Source organism: Theobroma cacao, chromosome 1, assembly GCF_000208745.1.
Source record: "Theobroma cacao cultivar B97-61/B2 chromosome 1, Criollo_cocoa_genome_V2, whole genome shotgun sequence".
Taxonomy (NCBI): domain Eukaryota; kingdom Viridiplantae; phylum Streptophyta; class Magnoliopsida; order Malvales; family Malvaceae; genus Theobroma; species Theobroma cacao.
In genome coordinates this window covers 19,085,672-19,108,457 of record NC_030850.1, presented here as the reverse complement: position 1 = coordinate 19,108,457, position 22,786 = coordinate 19,085,672, and the positions used below count along the sequence as shown (strand labels likewise).

Sequence of the window (22,786 nt, the reverse complement as noted above, 5' to 3'; positions counted from 1 at the left end):
TGGCTTTCTCGCCCTCCCTCACCACTAGATGATGGCTCTTAGTCTTGGACATGTTGTCAAACTCTCAAACGCGGTAGGACCTGACTCTAAAGGCTCGTTTTACTCTCTACAGAACTCTGTTTTATTTTTTGGGAACTCAATAAATTGAAATTCAGAAAGCCGCGAAACCAAATTAATGCTAACTTGGCCCAACTTAAATCGGCATCAATGCTTTGACTTAAAAGTGAAATAACGTACAAACTTAAGTAGAGCCTAACTGTAAATTATGTTTGTGATCTGGGCATATCATTTTGGTTTTATATCTCATAAAGTAATTTATTGATTTTCAAAATTTAAATTAACTTTGTAATGAAAAGTTTCTTGTGTTGGCATTTTTGTTAAGTTTGGTGTCAAGTGTCGATGGACTACACATGTTTGAGACGTGATAAACACGCGTACATCAGTGTGTATTTTCTCTATTTATTTAAAATTATTTTATCTTATTTTTAAATTTAATAATTAATATTATATTTGAAAAGTATAAACAAAAGATAAAACAATTATTTTGTTTTTCAAATTACAATATTTTGTTAAATATATTAAAAAATAAGAAAAGTGTCCTGAATTTTTTTGCTTTCTTATGTTCTTTATTTTATTTTCCTGCTACTATTTTTTTTTTCTGCTCTCTTCTTCTGCTCGCCTCTTGTCAATTAGGGACTGGCTGGTGATGGGGAAGGGTCGGATTTGATCCAATTAATGTTGTGACGACTATTAGTCGGATCAAACTCTTTCGTTATGGATTCGACAACAAGACGAAGAAATTGAGCTTTGGAAAGAACATGAAAATTGATCTCTCTTTTATTTTTTAAATAGTTAGGAGAGAAAGGGTTATAAAGAAAGAAAAACGAGAAAAAAAATGAATAATTAAAATTTTATTTTATTTAAAATAAAAATATAAAAATTTATTTAAATGTATATAGATTTTAGATTTAAATAATTTTTTTATATATTTAAAGATCTATTTGACAATTATGCTTTTACAAAGTTTAACTATCATGTATTTATTTTCATTATTTTTCTAGTCAATGCTATTAATTTTATTTTAAAAAATTTTAAATTTATTTTTTATTATGAATATTAATTTAATAAAATATGAGATATTTTAGTCATTTTATTCTTAATTTCGTCAAAAAAAAACTAATTTAATGTTATATTTAAATTACAAATTTATTCCGTTTCAAATTACAACATATATATATATATATATATATACAGGAAGCCCTAAAGCAAACTAAGACGGAGCCGTGACAATCTAAGTTGAAATTATGCGGAGGTGTGGTAAGACGGTGGGTAGTTAGGGTTTGTAGAGCACTATAAAAGGTGTGGCAACGCTGGCCTCCATTCCGTGGATGTTTGTAATGTTGTTTCTTTGTTTGGTTTTTTGGAATAGCCTTCACCTTTTCAAGAGTTGCCGAGTTTCAGATCTGAAACTTCATTCGTCCAAACTGTTTTCTGGTCAGGCTCTTTCTTCCAAGAGATTGCAAAATACTATTGAATGTTCTTTTTCTTGACGCTCTCAATGATTGAACTTCATCTTCAAGTTTCAGCCTTGTCTGAATGTCCATGGATGAAAACTGATTTTGTTCTGAGGGAGCTGCTCTGCTATTTATTTCTTCCTAACGGAGTTTCATTCCAGCCAAAATTAACAAACTGTTTCTTACTTTGATTTTGATTTTTGATCTGCGCTTTCCCTTGAATCTCTCTATAGCCTTGTTTTGGATGCTTTTGGTTCACCAAAGTCTAATCTTCCCCCTCCGGAAATAATAATAATAATTTCAATCCACGATAAAACTTTTAGGGTCTGTTTGGCTGGCTTGTAAAAAATGCAGTTTGAGTAAAAAGTACTAAATAATAATAATAATTAAAAAAAGAGATTCAATTTTATTTAATGGAATGGTAAGTTCTTAAGCCACAAAGTAATAAATAAAATAAAATCAAATAATATTTTTTTAATTACAAATAAGTTTCATGCATGAGTTAAAAAATTTAAATTTTTTTTTAAGGCCAAACATCTTGCTTTTGGTTTTGTAGTAAAAAACTGTTTCTTTAAATTGGGTCAACTTGCTTTTCGTTTTCCTTTGTTTTTTCTATTGCTTTAGAGTTAATTGTTAACTATAGTAGCATATTTAAAAATGTTTAAATAATTTTATAATTTAATAAAATTTTTATTAGAATATAATGCAAACTTCTGAATCTATGTTTGGATGATTTAGAAATAAATAATTTTGTTAAGAAAGTAAATTGTATCTTTATGAAGTAGAAGTATAGTATTAAATCTTATAAGTCGCTTTACTATGTCAAAATTCATATTCATTTTCTTATTATAGATAACATTAGGTAGTATTTCTGTTAATTATTGAATTGCAATATATTTTCATGACTTAAAAAACATACAATTGATTGTTTTTTCAACATTTTTATTCAATTATCTTGTTTGTTTGGGTAAAATACAAAAATTTCCGTCAATACTTCTCTAAAATCTTGTTTCAAAATGTATTCTTGGCTCCTTAACTTTTCATTATCATTAGTTAATAATTTTTTACACATGTTAAAAGTCATAATTATCTTCATATAATTAAAAAATATAAAAAAATACAAAAAATATCATAATCTAATTTAATTAAATAGTAATAAAAATATTTTTTATTCAACATTTGTCAATTTAAAAAATAAAAAAGGCACATATTGATGAAACAAAATAAAAGAGAAATAAATTATTTAAAATTATTTTATTAATAATTAAAAAACAAAATTTGAATTGAAAAAAATATAAAATTCTAGTATTTGTTGTCACAAATATTTCATTACGAATCCCACTCAATAAGAGATGCAATGGGTCTTGAGTATATAAACATAGACCTCCCACCACCTATCAAATATATCTTTTAAGTTGGGAACATGGACATGTGATTTATAGCTTTATTTAAGTTCTATTTTCAAAATTTAAGATCGCATGAAGTTGGGCCTAAGTTCCTACACGTGACAATTGGTATCTGAGCAAACTCGAATCTTCACTAATGTGGAGCCCTATGAAAGATGCAAAGGTCGAGGTAAACACGGATTAGTGTAAAAGTGCTTATCCTTTACAGGTGAAGAACTAATTTATAGCATCCCATTTCGTAGAGAGATCATGACTGGTGCATGAACCTAGACAAGCATAGTCAGCTTCTTATCATTAACATCACTAAAAATTCATCATTATATGCGGAAGCATGGATCCGGACGAGCATAACTCGCTAGGCCCAAGCAAGTCTCTTATCATAAACATCACTAAACATTCATCATTACATGCGGAAGCGTCGTATAATATCCATTAATATATAATATCATCATGCATGCATTTATAAAACTCAGTTCACAATTAAGAAACTTTTCAACTTAATTGTGTAAACTCAAGAATTTCATATATAGCAACAAGTGTCACTATCACAGTGCACAGTAACATTAAGCGTCAACAACGCTTATGGGTGTCCATATAGGCTTTCAAGCCATCATCATAATCTCGTACATAACATTGTCAATGTAAAAAGTCCAACATTGGCCACATTAACATAAACATGTTCATAGTTCTAACATAATCATAAAGTAAAGACCGACTTGTCAATGGAACATGACTTGACTCGTTAGGCATCAAGTGGCTACAAGACACCTACTAATGAAGAATAAACAAATTACGTTTTCGTAACATTAGTTGCTAGTAAGAGAATGCTATCATTGATTTGCAAAAATAAATAGGAAAAATAACTTATGAGTGACAAAGATTCTGTAAGTGAATGCGGGGAAAGGGGCAAGCCAGGTGATAAGAATATTTCGTAAACATACACTTGAAATCTCATATCATTCATAAATAATTTAATCATAAAATTCATGAAACATGATATTTAAATGCAATTTAAATAACATTTACATGAAAACAAATTTACATAACTTGTACAAACCTTTCTGCCTTTGGAAAACCTTTAAACAAGTTAAAACATACAATTTTGTAACTCATCTATCATCATTTATCAATAAATTTGAAGTAGATGCTTCAAAAAAAAAAAAAGATTTAAAGCAGAATGCTTTTTGTTGTATTCTGTCTACTATCATCAATAGATGTTTTACATGTATCAATAGATAGCCCCTGAAATTATGTTTTCTGGGCACAATTCTGTATTTTTACCCTTCTTTAAGTCCCCTTACCTCTTGGGACTATCTTTCGGGCTTAGTTGACTTCACCAAGCATATTCTCATACCACCATAGAGTATTAATTATAAACAAAACTCAAATAAACTTAGCATACAACATTTCATGCACATTGTGATGGTTTGACCCACATTAATCATGGGTTTGCAATGTACAGTCCCATTATTCCTTAGGTGTTTATGATGCATCATAGGAATGAAGTCGTCATTACACCTCGTGTGAGTGTAATCAATCACAATCACACTCGTTGAGTTCTTATACTCATAGCATTTGATATGTGGAACGTCCATTACATATTTGCTTACTCATCTCATAAGGTGTATGGGATTTATATCATATTCTCATCTCATGGCATTTCCTCATGCTTATTCCATTTTCTCATGTAGTATGGAAAACATACATTGCACACATAATCTCATGGTATTCATCATGCTTTATCAATCATTTTATGTGGTATATGGAATACACATCATATACATAAACAAGCATCTTAAATGGAAAATCATCATACAATCCATCACACATTTCTTGCCTCAACATATATAACATACACACCATAGCATGCATGCATTAATCATAAATCATATCTTGTATCCACACTAGTTCAAAGACTAGAGTAATTGAGTGCTTCAATCAATAACGTGCTTGTCTCTCTTGTTGAAAATTAATACATAATAGGATAATTATATACATAGTAAGTTGCAAAACAAATTTTAAAATATTTTTCTCATCCACAATTATTTTCACTTCATAAACATTTGCAGAAATCATACTCAATAAATTTTCTCAAATCATACTTCAACTTTACTTATCAAAATAGTTTTGAAAATGGTGTATCCACTCACCTCGATCGAAAACCCAATCATAGCCTTTCTCCGATGATTTTTTTTGAGTTTTTGATTGTCCCTAACACACAATAATCATAACAATCAATTTCTAAACTAACAATCTCGGATTAATCATTCTAAGAACTTTCAAAAATTATTCACCTTTGACTAAGTCTATTTTCTTTCACTAAACCCATTCTAAAATCGATAAATCTTCTACTCTTACCTAAGATGAGCTTAAATGGCTAGAAAAATCACAAAACCTTTAACTTTAATCTTCCAATAGCATTTCTAGACCAAGAAACAAAATTTTTCGGATAAAAAAAACAAGCTTTAACTTTAGAAAACCAAACTTTAAACCATTAAGAATGATGATTTGATGTAAAAATAAGTTGAGAAGGTTTTGAAAGGGGCTTACCTAGCAAAAATGTGGTTGAGGGTTGCTAACCCTCAAAGAATGTGCCATATTTATAGTTTTAGATGAGAAAATACCATTTTGCCCTTTTTATTTTTCTGAAAATACTGTCATCTATCAATAAATTGAGAGCATCTATTAATAGATAGGCTTCAGGATTCTTTTAAAAAGTTCTCAAGCTTTTATCTATCGATAGATACCGTGCATCTATTGATAGATAGACTTATTTATTGATGGTTTTTTATTTAAATTATTTTTGGGTTCAAACGAAGAATATCTATCAATAAATGATGAACATCTCTCGATAGATAAACTTCAATAGCTAAAACTAAAGGCAAAACCTTATCCAATTGGACTCCATTTCAAACTAAACCTTGTATATCATTTCAAAACATTAAAACATGAGGTTTTCTAAGTATAAAACTAAGTTTCAAGTGTTTAAAACACAAATTTAACTTGCTAATCTAAGGATTTCTAACTTGGAAATCCCACATTAGGGTAGGGTTTCACACAGTGGTGGGATAGAATGTCACAAATCACATATTAGTAAAAAATAGAGTGGGTCTTAAGTATATAAACATGGACCTTCCACCACCTATTAGGCATGTCTTTTGAGTTGAGAATGTATGCCTGTAATTTATAGGTTTATTGAAGCTTTATTTTCAAAGATTAAGATCACATGAAGTTAGGCTTAAATTCCGACATGTGACATATTTCACGTGCACACTTATTTTTTATTATTTTTAAATAATAATTATATATAAATACAAATGTTGTTAAAGTACAAAGTTTGAAGTTTAAACAATTCAAATTTTATATATTAATTTATAAGCTATTCGATATCATTAAAATTACGAAAAATATTTTTATGCAAGTCATTCAATATAATTACAATTTTTATTTACTAATTGGATAAATTTAATAAAGCTGTTTTAAATGATAATTTACAAATATAACAAATAAATATATTTGTTTTTGTTGGTTAATAGTTTTATCAATAACTACGCTTTCGCATATATATATATATATATGTAATATTAATTTATAAATTATTCAATACTATAATAATTAAGAAAAACATTTTTAATGAAAGTAATTCAATGTCATTAAAATTCTTATAATAAAAAAAATTTAAAATGCCAATTTAGAATGAAGAGTAGACTTTATCGAATTTAGCAATTGTGATCACTTTTTACTTTTTAATTCCAGTAAAAGTTATCTTGAAACTTTTGATTATCTTAATATTTTTGAAATTGCACAATTTTAATCAAATTTGCTCTCAATCAAAGAGGAAGAGGAAAAGATGAAGGAGCTGGAGAGAGAAAAAAAATTATTGAGAGAGAGTTGGGGAGAAAAAAATTGTATTTATTAATATTTTAAATTTAATTTTTATAATGATGTGACATCATTTGGTGACATGTAATGTATTAAATATAAATTTATAATGATAAATAAATATTTAAAATAATAATTTAAAAATATAATCAACAAATATGATTAATTTAGTCAATCAAATATTTTTTAAACACTCTATCTTTAGTACATACTATAGCTATAAGTTTATAGATTAAAATATTAAATATTTAATTTATCTCACATTAAATGAAAAAAAAACCTTTCCTATCGTAATATTTCAATTATCTTTAATCGATATTATAACCCAAAAGGCGCCTGTTAAAGGAACCTAATTTTAGAAAGCTTTAATTAACATGTTTACATTCCATTTAAAAAAGAGAAGGGATTCCTTTATTTCAGGATGCAATCTAATAAAACAAAAATTACAGGACTACAGTTAATGGCAACTATTTTTCTCAGTAATCGCCATCTTATGTTGAAAAGCTGTTGAGCGATTGGTCCATCAAAATTTGATCGACTGAAACATTTGGTTTTCCACATACCATACTGCATAATCTCATAAACCTGATTATTTACATCAAGGAAAGCAGAAATTTAAAAGGACAACCAAGTTCTCAAACAAATAGTTAAAGAACTAGACATATTTGGAAGGTCACCCTCCATGCTCTCTGTAGCATCTATTCTTCATGATAAAGGTACAAACCAAGACCAAATCGTGCACATGCCCTGCAGAAAGCTATTTCTTCCGCTGCAGCAACGGGATCTACGATGTTAATGTCGCTGGATGATACCGTGCCAGTGGACTCACGATGTGCCTGTATCAGAGTTAATACATTAGTTTTTAACGAAGCAAACATGTTTAGAAACAGAATCAGAAACGCGAAAAGAATACATTTTCTTGGTTAACATTCCACTTCTTGTGTCGAGACCTATAGATAGAGCTAAGAGTTCTCGGGCAAAGATTGTCAACAATTTTCACAATCTCAATTACATAGCCAAGTAGTCTCAAGCAATGGTTTTTCATCAGTATAACCAGCAAAGGCTTAACAGCACCAAGCTGTTTACATTTCTTAATTAGCAACCTTCATAAATTCTCCATTTTTCACTTCAATTGATGGAAATATTTTGCAATTAATCTTTAACAAAACTTGAAATTAATGGTCTCATAAAATTGTAAACTCTGTAGACTTCCGCTTGAAGAAAAAGGAAAAACAGTCATAATCCTCTTCCAAACTCACATGGATCATCCCCAAACACGATTATAGTTTAGGCCTAAAAAGAGTCATTATAACAACTCTGTTCTATAGAAATTGTCACAAACCCAACAAAACCTTCGGGAGAGAGAGAGCAGCTTAAAAGACTAGGATCAAAGAACAAAGTCTGTAGCACGCATATAAGTTGAGGCTTACAGATTTCTGGGATCAACTCCCCATTGAAGATTAACCAAAAACTAAAAAAATGCATTACATGCAAATGCACTATGCAATTAGTTTGTAGGGGATGCTAGCCTTTGCCTAGGTGATACGTTTTTTAAGGAGCTGGGAAGGGAATCTCTACTGTGCCCTACCAACCAAAATGAGCATGGCAGATAATAGTTTACCTGCTTCATGTCACTAACATCCAGGAATTTTCATATATTAAATTTCAAATTACAACAGCCATAACAAATTGAATAAAAATTTCCACCATAAATTATCTGATGACTACAATGCACATAAACCGAGTTTATAAATTCTTGAGGGCAACAAGGCAAAACAAGATCTTGGTTGGGCTTGCAAGACCTCAAAATTTGGTAGTTGCTACAAATTGAGAGTGAGATGACAACTAATGGAATTCCTGTGGCTGACTATTGATGAATTCAATGATAGATCAACAGGTTCTTTCATGCAGGTTTGAATTTCGGTAAATTACCTACATGTCCTTAGAATTTCACCCTAATTCATCTCAGATCCATTAGTATTCAAAATGGACACTTCGCCCCAAAACCCCAAACGCTGTTAACAGATGTTAAGAAAATGACTAAAATACCCATGAGATAAAAAATACTAAATGTGCCTTTCAGAACCAGATTACACCATTCACTAATCTGTTTGGGGTTCTTCTTTATCCTCTCCAGCCACCAAAAATTGAAACTAGTTCCTCATTTAACTCCAAAATGACTGGACAATCCACTCATCTAACTACCATGACCAGATCACGAGGGACATCACGAAAAGCAATCATCACTTTACTTTTGTCTGACCTTTTTGATTGGTAAATAACAACTGCTCACACTTGAATTCTAAAGAAAGCAGCATGAAAGAAAAAATGGGTTCAATAGCAAAGCAGGGACTGCAGAAATACTAGTCACAGCTTCATCAACACCCCTCGAGAACCAAGGTTTCCCTTTTTTGTTTTTTGTTGCATGTTGAAATGCACTATTGAGATTTATAGATTTAAACAAGAAACGAAGTTGAACAGAATTGAGAAAAAAAAAAAAACTGGTGCAAGCAATTACGGCTGCAACTTTGTGAGGGATTAGTAACTGTTTCTCAGAATCTTTCTGGAATAATCAAACTTCAACTGAGATACCTTCTTCTCAAAATGGTAAAAGATCCTCTCTTTATTTCGTTTCTTGTTCACTTAACTTTTATTGTGTATTTGGATTGAAGGTGGTTGATATCCCTTTTTTTATTTTTTATTTTTTGAAATTATGGGATTTCATTGATGAGATAATGTCCCTTAATTACAGGACCCAGACTAAACACTAATCAATCTGGGCACCCATAATGTTGAGACTATCATACAAAACCAGTACTCAAGTCATCAACCTGAAATATAACATACAATCCCAAGCCCCAAACTTGACGGTCATGTGCACCTAGAAACTTAGTATTAGAATCCCATTATATTTCCAGCACCTAGCCAAATCAAGTGGCTGATTACTTGAATTAGTCTTTCTAATTCTGCATTTTTATTTTTATTAAATTGATGAATAGAAACCGTATTTATCTAAGTATTGCTCCGTTTTAGAACATTAGGTTTAGGAAATTTTACCCAAACCAAGTCTCACTTTCAAACAGGCAAGCAAGCATCCAAAAACCCAAGTGCCAAGCAGATTAGCACAAAATCATAGGTAAAAAATCAAAACAAGGAAGAAAGCAGGTAATCTCTCATTATTTAGCTTGTTTAGTTTCTGTCCAAGAAGTTCTGAGTACAACTTTGTTGTTTCTGTGATGCAGGAAGGGTAAAGTATAAAAGTCATGCCACATCATTAAGTTAACAGAAACTCAAACAGTGGACTAACGATAGGACTTATGTACCCTACAAAGTATATAATTTTGGGATGGAGGGTCTATTTTGAATACTAATGGACCTGAGATGAATTAGCGTGAAACCCCAAGGGTGTGGTGGTAATTTACCCTATGAATTTTTTTCGGTTTTAATATAGAGAAAAACTATTTAAGTTGGATGGTAGAAGTATAATAAATGTATGGTAAAGGATTCTCTCTTTCACAAACACTTCTCTGGTTATGAACAAAATTTCTGAACAATACCCGTTCACCAAATGCCATAAGGGCCTTCACGAGGTTGATTACCAACATTATGGCATTTCACTAAATGAAGAGCTCTTGAAGGGGAATTGCTTTCAGGGTTTTATTAGTGTTTATCGTTTAATTAGGGATAATTCGGAATTTGAGTCTATGCTGACTTGTGACAATAAATATATAATGGAAGTTATTTTCCAAGGATTTTGGGTTATGAATTGTTGCAATTTTGAAATATGGAATTTGACTTGTGACAATAATCATCACTGAGTAAGTGTAAAAACAGTCTAAAGGAGATTCAAGAGGTTCAGCAAACTAAAGAAACAATTCCACCAGTTGTTGAGATCCTTGAGAAAAAAAGGTGAATGTTGTTGCAAATTAAAAGTGAGAAACCAAAGTAGAAAAATGATCAGCCATTAAAAGAACTGAACGTACAGCCAGCTTTTGAAACTGAAAATGTTGAGAAAATACAGGTTGGAGTTGAAAACTTAGAGGCTGGATTTGCCATGATTCAAGCAAACAAGGATTTTAGTGGGGTTCCGCACAGTGAAGATGTTTCCACTGATTTCATTACTTCAGGTGAGGTCAAGAATGAGATGCAGGCAGCTTTGCGCATAATGTTCGTGCCACAAGAAAAGTTAATTCATTAAGAGTGCTGTTCAAGGGTTATGCTTGAAAAGTTTTTCCACTCCAAAATTTCAAAACGTGAGGTCAAGCTTTCTTTAACAAGGGAGAATGATGCGTAATGTAAAACCGTTAAAGGAGATTAAACTGTTAGGCTTTTATATTGTTAGTTTCTTGTATTTTATGGAATTCGTTATTAACTTTAATGGATTTCAGATTTTTAGATTAGTTACGTTATTTTATATCAATTCGCATTTTGCTTATTTTCCAACTATTAGGGCTTTAAGGTTATATTTAGTATTTACATCTATATTAGGACTTAGGATTTAGCTTATAAATACCTATGCTATTTCATCTATGCAGCTTTTAATGTCAGAGTTTCTAGCGCTATTACTGTTTTGATTGTCTAATGCAATCAACCTTAGGTTTGACTCCCAAGAAACAAAAGTTGTGAACCTTAGGATCTTTTTTTTTTCTTTCATTGTGTGATGCAATCAACACTTAGGTGTAATTCCTAAAGAACCCTAATTGTAAGGATTAGATATATTTTCTCTTCTTTTTTATAATTTTCCTTTTCCTCAAGAATTCATATAAGAAGATTGCAGTAAACGCTAGTGGCCCAGCAATCCTACATCACACATCTACTGAAGTCATTATTTCTTGTTTGTATGACAAGACCTTTTTACCCTGCTTTCAACAGTTATTCATTCCTCTTCTCCATTGTCTTCTTGTTCAGATTAGGTTTATTAGTTGCACAACCAAAACCTCCTTCCTCATCAAGGCAATCTCAAAACTCAAAATGAAAGTTGACAAGTAATAGGAGTGGTCATTCCACATAAGTATAGCCTGATTGAAGTGGCAGCTTAGCCTCACACTCCCTGTTGCTCCCCAAACCAACCAAAGGAACAAGATCAAAGATAGATTTGCCAATATTCTTGTTTTCAAAAAAATAATACAAACTGAAAATAAGGTTTTTGGTTTCAAACTTGGTTTTCCTCATAATTTGGAAATAAATGTTTAAAAATCCAAAATTTTTTAGTGATTGTGCTTTTCTATAATTACCTAATCTGATTCAGGCTTTTTGGCATGATCTGATTCTTATTCCTTGTCCTTTACTTTTAAAAACCACCTTGGCTGAAGCTCAGACAAACTAAAGAAGAAGCTTGCTGAATGAAATGAGACAATAAACTTGATTATAATCAATTCAAGCCAACTAAAGCTGGCTTTTATTGAAGCTTAAGCCATGTTGTTCACCAAGTTTTTGGCTTACATCACATGTTTTGCAACCTACTGGAAACCAGCATCTAATTTTGTATGACAGGAATATCATGTGCTCCTGGCAAAGGATGGTGACAGTAGTACAATTTCTACACTATAAACGATTCTGTTTTCCTCATTAACGATGGTAGGTTTAAACTCTTAATACACGAAAAAATTGGGAAACCAATTCCACAGCATCTTTGATACCCTTATATTTTTGAATTTTAGTGAAGACTAGAAGTTGCTGGTCAGCATACCTTAGAAAACTACTTGCCCTATATTGCAGCATATATAACCACTCAACTTCATAAAAGGTTCTTGCTGTGCTCCAATATAAAAATGGCTTCACGAGCATTCCCAACAAGCCCCAGGTCCCTATCTGGCTATTTGGATCCTTCATATGAGTACTAGTTCCAGAAAAAAGCAAAATTGCATAGCTCTAAGTTCCACTCTGCCATAGAGTTCTCCAACATACCTCCAAAGTAATCAACATCATATAACAGGAAGTCTGGTAACATGGAACTAAGATTGAAAGACACATGGTAATGATTTTAAGCAGCTCAATAGACACATGGTAATGTTTCCTACCAAACATGGTGTCATATGAGGCCAAAGGGAGGGGAAGGGGAACAAAAATTATAAAGTAAAACTAAATTGATTGTAAAGCTAGCATTATGTAAAATTACTAAATGTTTACGGTGAGAATGATGTTCTTAACTTATAATTCGGTGATCCACTCCAAAATCCATGTCGAATTAGAATAGATAACAGTAACATAAAGAAGTAAAAGTGAGGAGAAGGAAGCAGACCTCTCCGTCAGATCCTCGAATCGTGAGTCGGTATACAACAGTGATGGTTCCATTCTCAGCGAATATAACATCACGTACTTCTCCGCACCATCCTGTGAGAAATATTGAATCACCGGATTCTTAATGTTTGCAATTCAAAGTGGATATCCATAAGGATATTGAAGCAAAGACCAAAAACCAAAGCAAAGAAAGGAGGAAGAAAGGCAAACCAGGGGCATAGAAGCTCAACATGCGATTGGCATGGTACCTGGGGCGATCAGATGAGATGAGATGAGATGAAATGGATTTTCAATTACGAGTTCGGAAATTCTAAAAACAAACAAAAGCTGCCGGTGGTACCAACCAGGGGAGAAAGGTGGAAGAGTTGGAAGGAGGCTTGATGATGTTATCAGGGATACGCTTGTTGAGATCGCGCAGAATTTCAACCAGAGGGCGAGTGATGCAGGAGGAGTTGGAGGGCGAAAAGGACTTGTCCAGAGGCACCACGTAGTTCGAATTAGGGACTCCCTTTTTAGCATCGCCGCTGCTATTACTGCTGCTGCTGCTGCTGCTGCAATGGACAAGGCCGCTGAATCGCGCTCTCCCCTTGCCCACTGCCGGCAATACGAACCGCCCATTCCTCTTGCTATTATTATTGACGTCATCGCACCAGAGCTGCGGCCAACATTGCGAGAGGAAGACGCTGCCGCTTCGCAATTGCAATGCCATTTTTCCAAATCCCAATCCCGTTTGATGCCAACTGCCTATTATTTATTCGCTTTGCCAACTACAGTCATACACTACACCTACCAACCCCTCTTCAAAACTACCTCCTATTTTTCTTTTCCTTTGCTTGTAGGCTTGTACCATTATAATTTTTAATTAATTTATTTATTTATTAACTAACTAACAGATTTTATTTTCCTTTTTTTTTTCTTTTTCTAAAATCATTGTGAACTCTGTTCAGTATTAAACTTGTAATTAAAAAAAATCATCGTCACCATCATCGTCATTAATTATTTTAATTATTGAAAAGCCGCAGTCATCATCTTTTCTTTATTTTGCTGGTTAAATATGGCCCTTTCTACTGGTCAGACAAGACTGCAATGGCATTGAATTTTCATGCAGAAAATCCTTTTCTAAATCAAGGATAAGGATTCAAATGTTATTCCTGCAGTCGTATCTTTAATTTCTTTCCCCTTTTACCTCTCCATCGATGCACTGATTTTTTAAGGCCATGAAAGATTAGTTTATTTGGTTCGTTTTCAATAGAACAGTGTTCAAACGATTTTTTACAAAAATTGCCGATTAGTTGTATATTATTATGAAATTAATTTCTATTGAATAAATTGGAAAGATTATTGATATAAATCATTTTTTAAATGCACTAATATATATATATATATATATATTCTTTTTTATTATTTTTATAAATTTATATTGAGAAATTTTTATATTTGATATTTTGTAGAACTTTTTTTTAAATTATAATTTTTTTGAGAAAAGTAATGGTCAAAAGTTTTCGGTTTTTTTTTGTTATTTTATTCTTTTTTTCTTCCTCTTTTCTCCCTTTGTTTCTTTTACCAAAAATCTAAAATGTATTAATCACATTAAAATCCAAACATCTAAGATCAAATATGTATGCTTGTAAACTTTTTGAAAAAAATAATCTTAAATCATAACTTTTTAAAAATATGTAGGAAAATAGGTAAAAGAGTTAAAGATGTTAGCTTTAAAATGAGTATAGTTTTGATAATGACAAAATAATTTTAATTTGCTTGAACATTACTTGAGTTATTCTTGACAAAGTCTTGAAATGATTTAGTTCTCGTATACTTGTTTTTACATAATTACAATCTTGATTCCGAGCTTATTGAACTATATGTATAAACTTGTATGAGTTTATGATCTCTATAATATTTATCTTTGAGATATTAAAATTGCAAGTTAGGTTCACAAGTGGTGGAGTTTATCTCAAAGCATTCAACAGTTATTAATCTACACTACACCAAGCTTGTTTCAAGTTAAGAAACTCAGTCATCACTCAACATTTGATCACAAGGAAGACATGGCCAAAGTTATATGCTAAAATGTCAAGGAATCTTGAAGAAACAAAGCTCTAATCGATCCTAGAGTAAGACAAGTCAATCTTATGGCAGAACGGGGCAAGAACAGACAAGGAAACTTGAAAAATACACAACCATAGTCGACCTTCTAAATTTTATAGTCAACACTATGGCAAGACTGATGAAACATCGTGAAGAAATGAAGTCATAATTGATCTTGACAAAACTATAGTCAATCCTCTAAGCTTTGATGTCAAAAATACAAACTTTTTTGGAAGTGGATCGACTAGAAAACTTCTATACTTGGCTATAGATGACCGTTAGACAAAATTCAAAAAGAAAACAACTAGTTTCTTGCTTTAATTACCTTCAATAGCTCCAAGACTTCTTCAACTATAAAAAGGACACTTTGGAAGCATTTCAAAGTAAGAAAAGAAGAAAGAAAAAGGCCAAACTCTTGAGGATCAAAGTCTTAAAAAAAAAAAAGAGAGTGAAACCAAGCTTTCTTAAGCTAAAATCATCTTTGCACCTTCACTCCAATCTTTTCATTGTTTTTTTATGCTTATTCTTAGGCATTCTTCTTCTATTGTACTAAACTAGCAAAATCTACTTTTAAGAGGCACTATTGCTACTCTTTATAAAGGTTTTAACTCATCTTTAAAAAGTTAGTGAAGGTTTGTAGTTGAGCTCTGTTAAAACCATTGTATGGGTTGTGCTTGCTTTTAATAAAAGGCATTGTATGGGTTATGCCTGTTCTCAGTAAAAGGTATAGTAAAGGTTATGCTTCCTCCTGTTAAAAGGCATTTGTAAGGATTGTGGTTACTTTTGGAAAAAGCCATTATGAGGTTTGCTTGATTTTGTTAAAAAGCACACTTCTTGAGTGGATTTGAAACTCCTTAACTTGCTAAATTAAAGGACGTAAGCATTTGAGAAAGCTGAACCTATATATATATCTTGTATATTCATTTTTATTTTTGCCTTGAATTGCTGCAGTTGATTTCAAGAAAACCCATTTCATAAATTGCTTATGTTTGGATTTATGCTATTCACATTTTGGTTTGCTTCTTTGTTAAAAACCTCTTTGCTATCATTACTTATTCATTTCTTGTTGAAAAGATTTCTTCAAACATATTTTTTATGATTCTTTTTTTTACGCTTGAAAAACATTTTAAGCATTTCAAAAGTGATCATTTGCCTATGTTTAATTGAGTAGACTTGACTAAAATTTGCATGTTCATCATAGTCTTCTTTGAAATTTTTCTGATGAGCTTTCAAAATGAGTTTCTGATCTAGGGTTGACTATCAAGCCTTTATAGTTGACTACACATTTGTTTAAATAGATTTTGAAAAGGTTTTATTGAGGAGAAACACAACCATAGTCGACTAGAGCTTCTCCATAGTTGACTATAGCCGTTTATTTCAAGAACTCCAAAAGTTTTACAATCCAATTCACCCCCCTCTTGGATGTCCTTGTTTCTTAATTCATTGAACTGCTATTTCTAACAAAAGAAAGGAGGAAACAAAGGAAAATAATAAAGAACAAGGTTTATATTTTTTTAAAGAAAATCTACGTAAAGCTCAAAACATGATATGTTATTCTTTAATTTTATACAAATTTGTTTATCAAACTTTACAATTTGATATGTTCTAAAAGTTTTTCTAAATTATATTTTCAGAAGAAATATCTAAAGAAAGGAAACATAAAGAAGTTAAAGTTAAACATGAGAAAGCAAATAAGACTAATAAAATTGAAAATTTCATTTTACTTTTTCCTTTTTTTAATAAGTATATTAATCTTCCTTATTCCTCTTTTTCTTTTACCAAATAAACTTAAAAATTTTTGATCAATTTTTTAGAAGAAAAAACAAATTCAATGACTAAATATATATGCATAAATATGTTTTTCTCTTAAAAAAATCAAATAAATAATAGAGACGAATAAAAATTAGAAAGGTCCAAAAATCAAAGCATTTTGTTATTTTGTTTTGTTGTTCTTTTTTTTTTTTTTCATTTTCCCTCTTCTTTCTTTCTTTTTTTTTTATTTTGTTTTCTTGGCCTTTTTTTTCAATTTTTTCTCTTCTTTCTTATTCCCTTAAATTTCCTTTTCAAATAAAAAGATAAAAATACCCTTAAAACCCTACATTTCTTTTGCACCTTAGAATCAATATATTACTAGAATCGTACTTGCATTACGCAATGGGTTTGTGTAATTTTAAAAACAATTGATGTAAAAAATTGAATATAATAATTGAAGTTAGTGGTTATCGGGAATTGTTTATTAATTTTAATAATTTTTAATATTATCATTGTTCTAAGTTACATAAAGAGAAAGAAATAAGGTCATTTATTTGTTTGGACGCAAGTGCAAAATAACATATTATAATATGTTTTTGTTCTTGAATAATAAATTTTTGCTTCTGTCTATAACGATTGTAAAGTACAAAAGTGAAGAAATAAATCATATTGTAAAGTACAAAAGTACAATCAACATCTATACAACGAAAACATATTCTATCTACGTGTAGAATGTTGTCTTGGAAACAGAGTAGAGCCAAAAAATAAACCTGTTAAAAATTTTGTTTGATAAATGGCATATGTTAAAAATGAAATTTAGATTGTCAAGCAAGGAGAATTTTACGGAAGATAACAGAAAAACTTACATAGTCATCAGTGTATTCCTTTCCCTAGATCCCCAACTGGAAATGAGCCACCTTCTCCTATAAGCATCTATAGGTCAATCAGAATCATTAGTGCCATTCAAGCAAGAGTCATATAAAGAATAGAAACTAAAAAGTAGAGTTGAAAAATGCATAAGAGACACATGACAATGAACCCTTATTATATTTAATTCAAAAGATTAAAAGATTAAACCCTATTCAATACAGGGTTTAGAGATTTTCAAAAATTACCACAAAAATCCTAATCTTTTACATAAAGAGTTGCAGACAGAATCATTCAAACTTCCTTCAATTTCTTTTAACTTTCATTCAGGGTGTAACTGCCTTGTTTTTAAGCCCTAGTTTGTCTAACTTGATCTTGATAGCTACATCAACATCCATCTTCTCTAAAAGAAATAAATATAATTCAAAACAATCGTCACTAATAAAATCAAAAGAACAAAGTGAGTACAATCAATGAAAATAATAAACACTAGTCAAATAATAAAAAAAATAAAAAACTAATTAAAAAACACCTTAAGTCAATACATATTTGAAAAATAAGCTAAACTGAAATCAAACACCAAAACCACAATCAAGAAAGCCACAAAAACTTAACATGTTAGACATAAGACATGGGTTAAAAATCCCATTCATCCTATATTAACAAATGTTCATGCATGAATGAAATTATAAATATATAAACAATTGATGAAACAATAGATCCAAGTCAGAATTGAAAGGCCTAACAATACGAAAGAAACATTAGGAGGCAAACATTTAGCAATGTGGACCTCAATTTATATTACTTTTAAAAGGAATACCTTAAATTTCCTTCTTTCCACAAATTTCTCATTAATCAACCTTGCATAATTGCATATAATATAAATAAATAAATAAATATTAATATTTATTTTTAAAAAATTAAGAAATTTGAACCTTCAAAGCCAGAGCTATCATTCTCTTCATTTTTCTTTATCTCTACCTTCGACGTTAGAGGAAAGAAGAAAACGTAAACCAAAATTTTTGTTACACATGAAAGAAGAAAACGTAAACCAAAATTTTTTGTTACACATAAGATATAGCTTAAAAATCCCACTCATAGTATATAAACAAATGCTCATGCATGAATGAAATTATATAAATATATAAATCATTAAACAATATATTGTAGAACCCTAGACCTTTACCTAAGGGTAAATAGGCAATTTGACCCAAGAGTATAATGGTCATTTCTTGGTGAGCTTTCATCATTAATTATACATAATTTTGTTTATTGATTATAATCCTTTCCACATATTCTTTTATCTTTCGTGGCTTGTTGCCTTGGCCGGCTGACACTATTAGAAGCAGAAATTTTTCTAAGTCTACGAAGAGGTAAAAATATGTGATTGTTGTATAATGATTGAATGGGAATAAAACATGACGATAATAATTCCTTTGATATTGAAATGGCTTAAAATGATTTTTTTATAATTTTAGAAGTATGTTTGCTTTGGTATATAAGAGCTCAAAATTTTATTTTAGTTGAACTTTTTTTATTTTGTTCTTGAAACCAAAATTTAGATTTTTATTCTTTTGGAATTTGATTTTTTTTTTATATTTTTATTTGATCCAAATGGGGGCTTATTTGCTTATTTACATTAAATATCTTAAGTATAAACATGCAGGCATTTACTTATTAAATGTAAATAAGCTTAATAGGTTTTTCTAGACATTCTAGAGCAAATGTATCGAGACTTGGCCAAGAAGTAACAAGACTTTGCTGCCCAGAAAAGAAAGTCTTGATACCTTTAAGAAAAGTATTGAAACTTTTCTTGAAAACTCCCAAAAACAAAATTGTTTTCCAAAGGTATCGAGACCTAGGCTCAAAGTCTTGATACCTCAACCTCAGACTTCAAAATAAGGGTTAAACTTGTCTTTTCACCTCCTAAACTATAAATATGTTTCAAATTCCAAGCCTTATCATATTTTTCATCTTCCTTAGCCACAAGCCACCATTTTCTCAGCCCATTTAACTCTTTCAACACTTTTTAGGTTTTAAGTTTCTTTTCTTTAAGGGAAAACTTGATTTCCAGCTTTTAATCTTAATTTCCAAATATTTTCCAATAATAACGATTTGGGTTTTCATCCTAAGATATGCCCATTTCTAAAAATTTGATTTTTACCTCAAATGGTAGGTTTCAAGTGTGTTGTGGCTTTGAATAACTCACTAAGATAGTGTTACCACAACCTTAGGTAAATTCTAGAGTTGTTTATGGTTGGTAGGATAGATTAGTGAATTTGTATAAAGATTTGACTAAAGTAGTTGAGGATTAATGTTCAAGAGTGTGGTTAGAACATGAATTATGGTATTAGAAACGTTATTGGTACTTACTTAAATGTTGCTAGGCACGATAGAAAAAGTTAAAATTTTTGGAAAAGTCGAGTACTCGTCGAAAATCGAGAAAAGGTTTGAGACGCTTCAAAAAGGTGAGTAGATATATCACTTTCGAAACTATCTTAGTATATAAAGTTGAAAGTATGATTTGAATGGTTTGACGATGATTATGTTTTTGCCATTACTATTTCATGAATGCCAATGAGTTGTTATTGAACTCAAGTTTTTGAAAAACTTTTCAATCTATCATGTATATGTAAATATCCTAATATGTAGTAGTCTTCAATAAGGGGGACAAGTCCTTTCAAATGTTTTGTATCAAACCACCATTTTAATGAGATGTGTACGAAATGCTTGGAGCATGCTAAATTGCTATGATTATGTAATGACAAATTCCACATATTAGGTGAGTTATGAATGACTACATGATGTTTGCATATTAAGTTGTATGCGATGTTGTTGCCATATACCACATGAATGAGAATAGGCACATGACGCGAAATATATTGTATAGTATATGAGGTAGTTTCCACATACCCCACGATATGATGATGAGTATACGTGAATGTTGTGATGTCAAGTATGTAATGTAGGTTCCACATACCACTTGTTATGAATATGAGGGCATAATCGTGATACCATGTGTGTATGAAATGGTTAGTAAATGATTATGAATTATGAAATGAGTATATTGTTATGACCCAAATTTCGAGCCATGACCGGCGCAAGGGCCCAATAGACATAGTCCATTAAGCCTAAGCAAGCCTATTAATCTAACATGTTCATTATTCCATCATAAACTGCTAAGTCATATCTCATAACTTTGAATCAAAATAATGTTAAACATTGCCATCTCATACTGTCATACTGATCAAGTGTATATACATTATCTACAACATGTATTTTAACAATTTACATTAAGTTTACCTATACATCTCAAAAAGAAGACTTGACTTCCAGCAGAGGGACTCGGATGAATGTACAGCTATTGAATGCTGAGACACCTACCCAAAAGATGGATATAAGTCTACAAGGACACCTCGTCCTAGTTACTTGCTGCTTCGTGATATGAAAACATGAAGTTGAAAACGGTGAGTATAAACCCAGTGAGTGAATAAGAAAAGGAACAAGCATACCATAAGGAATCTTTAATGAAATCATGATGCATTCTTTTTCAAAATAATGCAATTTGTTTCTATTTTTATTAAAAATCCCTCATTAAGCCCTTAAATGATTAATCCTTTGAAAATCATGAACCCATACATAACGAACCATTTGAAGAATGAAAGCTTCAATATTACACAAGCAAGTCAAATACGACAACGAATCTTCACTGTAGCGGAAACGCATTCTCGTTGTAGCTACGTTGCAGCGAGAATGAATTTTCGTTGCAGCGACGTTGGGATTTAGTTATTAGTCGAATGAGGGTTTCTCAACTGGCCGAGGGTTTCTCAACTGACCGAGGGTTTCTCACTAAACCTCTCCATTTTAAACTTAACTCATTTAATCCTTAATGTTGGAAGTCCATGCTCCAATATGGTAGCAAAGTAGTGAAAGATAGGGCAGCAATTGGACAAGATAGGAGATCAAAACAGAAGGTTTTTCACTGCAGCGAGATTCTTTCTCGCTGCAGTGAAATTGTAACCCAAAAATAAAAGGTTTCTCGCTGCAGCGAGATTCTTTCTCGTTGCAGCGAAATTCAACTGATGAAACAGAGTTTTTCGCTGCAGCGAGAATGATTCTCGCTGCAGCGAAATACAGGGCACCAAACGAAAATTTACCTTTCTCCTAAAGAAAACCACCCTGCGTGCAATGTTCAAAACCAATAAGAAATACATAACTACTTTCCAAAGTTTAACATACCTAATTTCACATACATTACATCCATATACATAACTCATAAATGTATTATAACACACATGTTTACGTATGTATACATATACATATATCTATCACCATCATGCACACCATCCCATCATCATCATCACCAGCTCATGCGCACTCCCTACTCGCACATGGCTGGGTCATCATCGGGTTATGCGCACTCCCTACTCACACATAATCGGGTCATCCTCGACTTATGCGCACTTCCTACTCGCACATAGCCGAGTCAATATAATTACACAACATTATATTCAAGCATATATGTATATCAACATAATGCAACCACGTAGAAATCCATAATAACCACATATCATAACATAAACCATTTCACAAGAGCTTGTTCCCAAGGCATTCATTTTTGAGAAAAGTTGTATAAAATCATTCAAACACTTTGTTCAAAACAGTCATATTCCCAAAACAATTTTGATAGGCAGTCCACTCACCAATTGATTGTAGAGCCTTTAGATGACTCCAATTCCTCTAATTGTCCAAATGAAATGATGGGGCTTTCTTAGAACCTAGGATCACATTAGCATAAGCAATAGGTCAATTTTACACACTATGAACCCTAAGAGCTATCTTTTAGCTAGTTTTCAATTGCCACATTAAATGGCCATCTATGTTCACTATCTTAATCACTAAAAGTAATGAACATACTCAACAATAAACAGCTCATAAATCCCAATTACTAGCCACTTTTTGTAGCTAAAAACCAAGCTTAATTCATCACTTACCCTAGGGCTCTTTTGTAATCAAATTCTCTCCCAATAGCTTCCA

The 22,786-nt window shown here is 31.3% G+C and overlaps 1 protein-coding gene across 1 annotated transcript; it reads right to left on the bottom strand.

Moving 5' to 3' along the window:
• LOC18612868 lies at nt 7,207-13,834 on the bottom strand. Its single transcript, XM_018114312.1, has 4 exons — nt 13,387-13,834; nt 13,253-13,290; nt 13,044-13,135; nt 7,207-7,638 (listed from the first exon to the last, which is right to left on the bottom strand). The coding sequence occupies exons 1-4, from the start codon at nt 13,749-13,751 to the stop codon at nt 7,501-7,503; spliced, it is 633 nt and encodes a 210-aa protein (XP_017969801.1). The 5' UTR covers nt 13,752-13,834; the 3' UTR covers nt 7,207-7,500.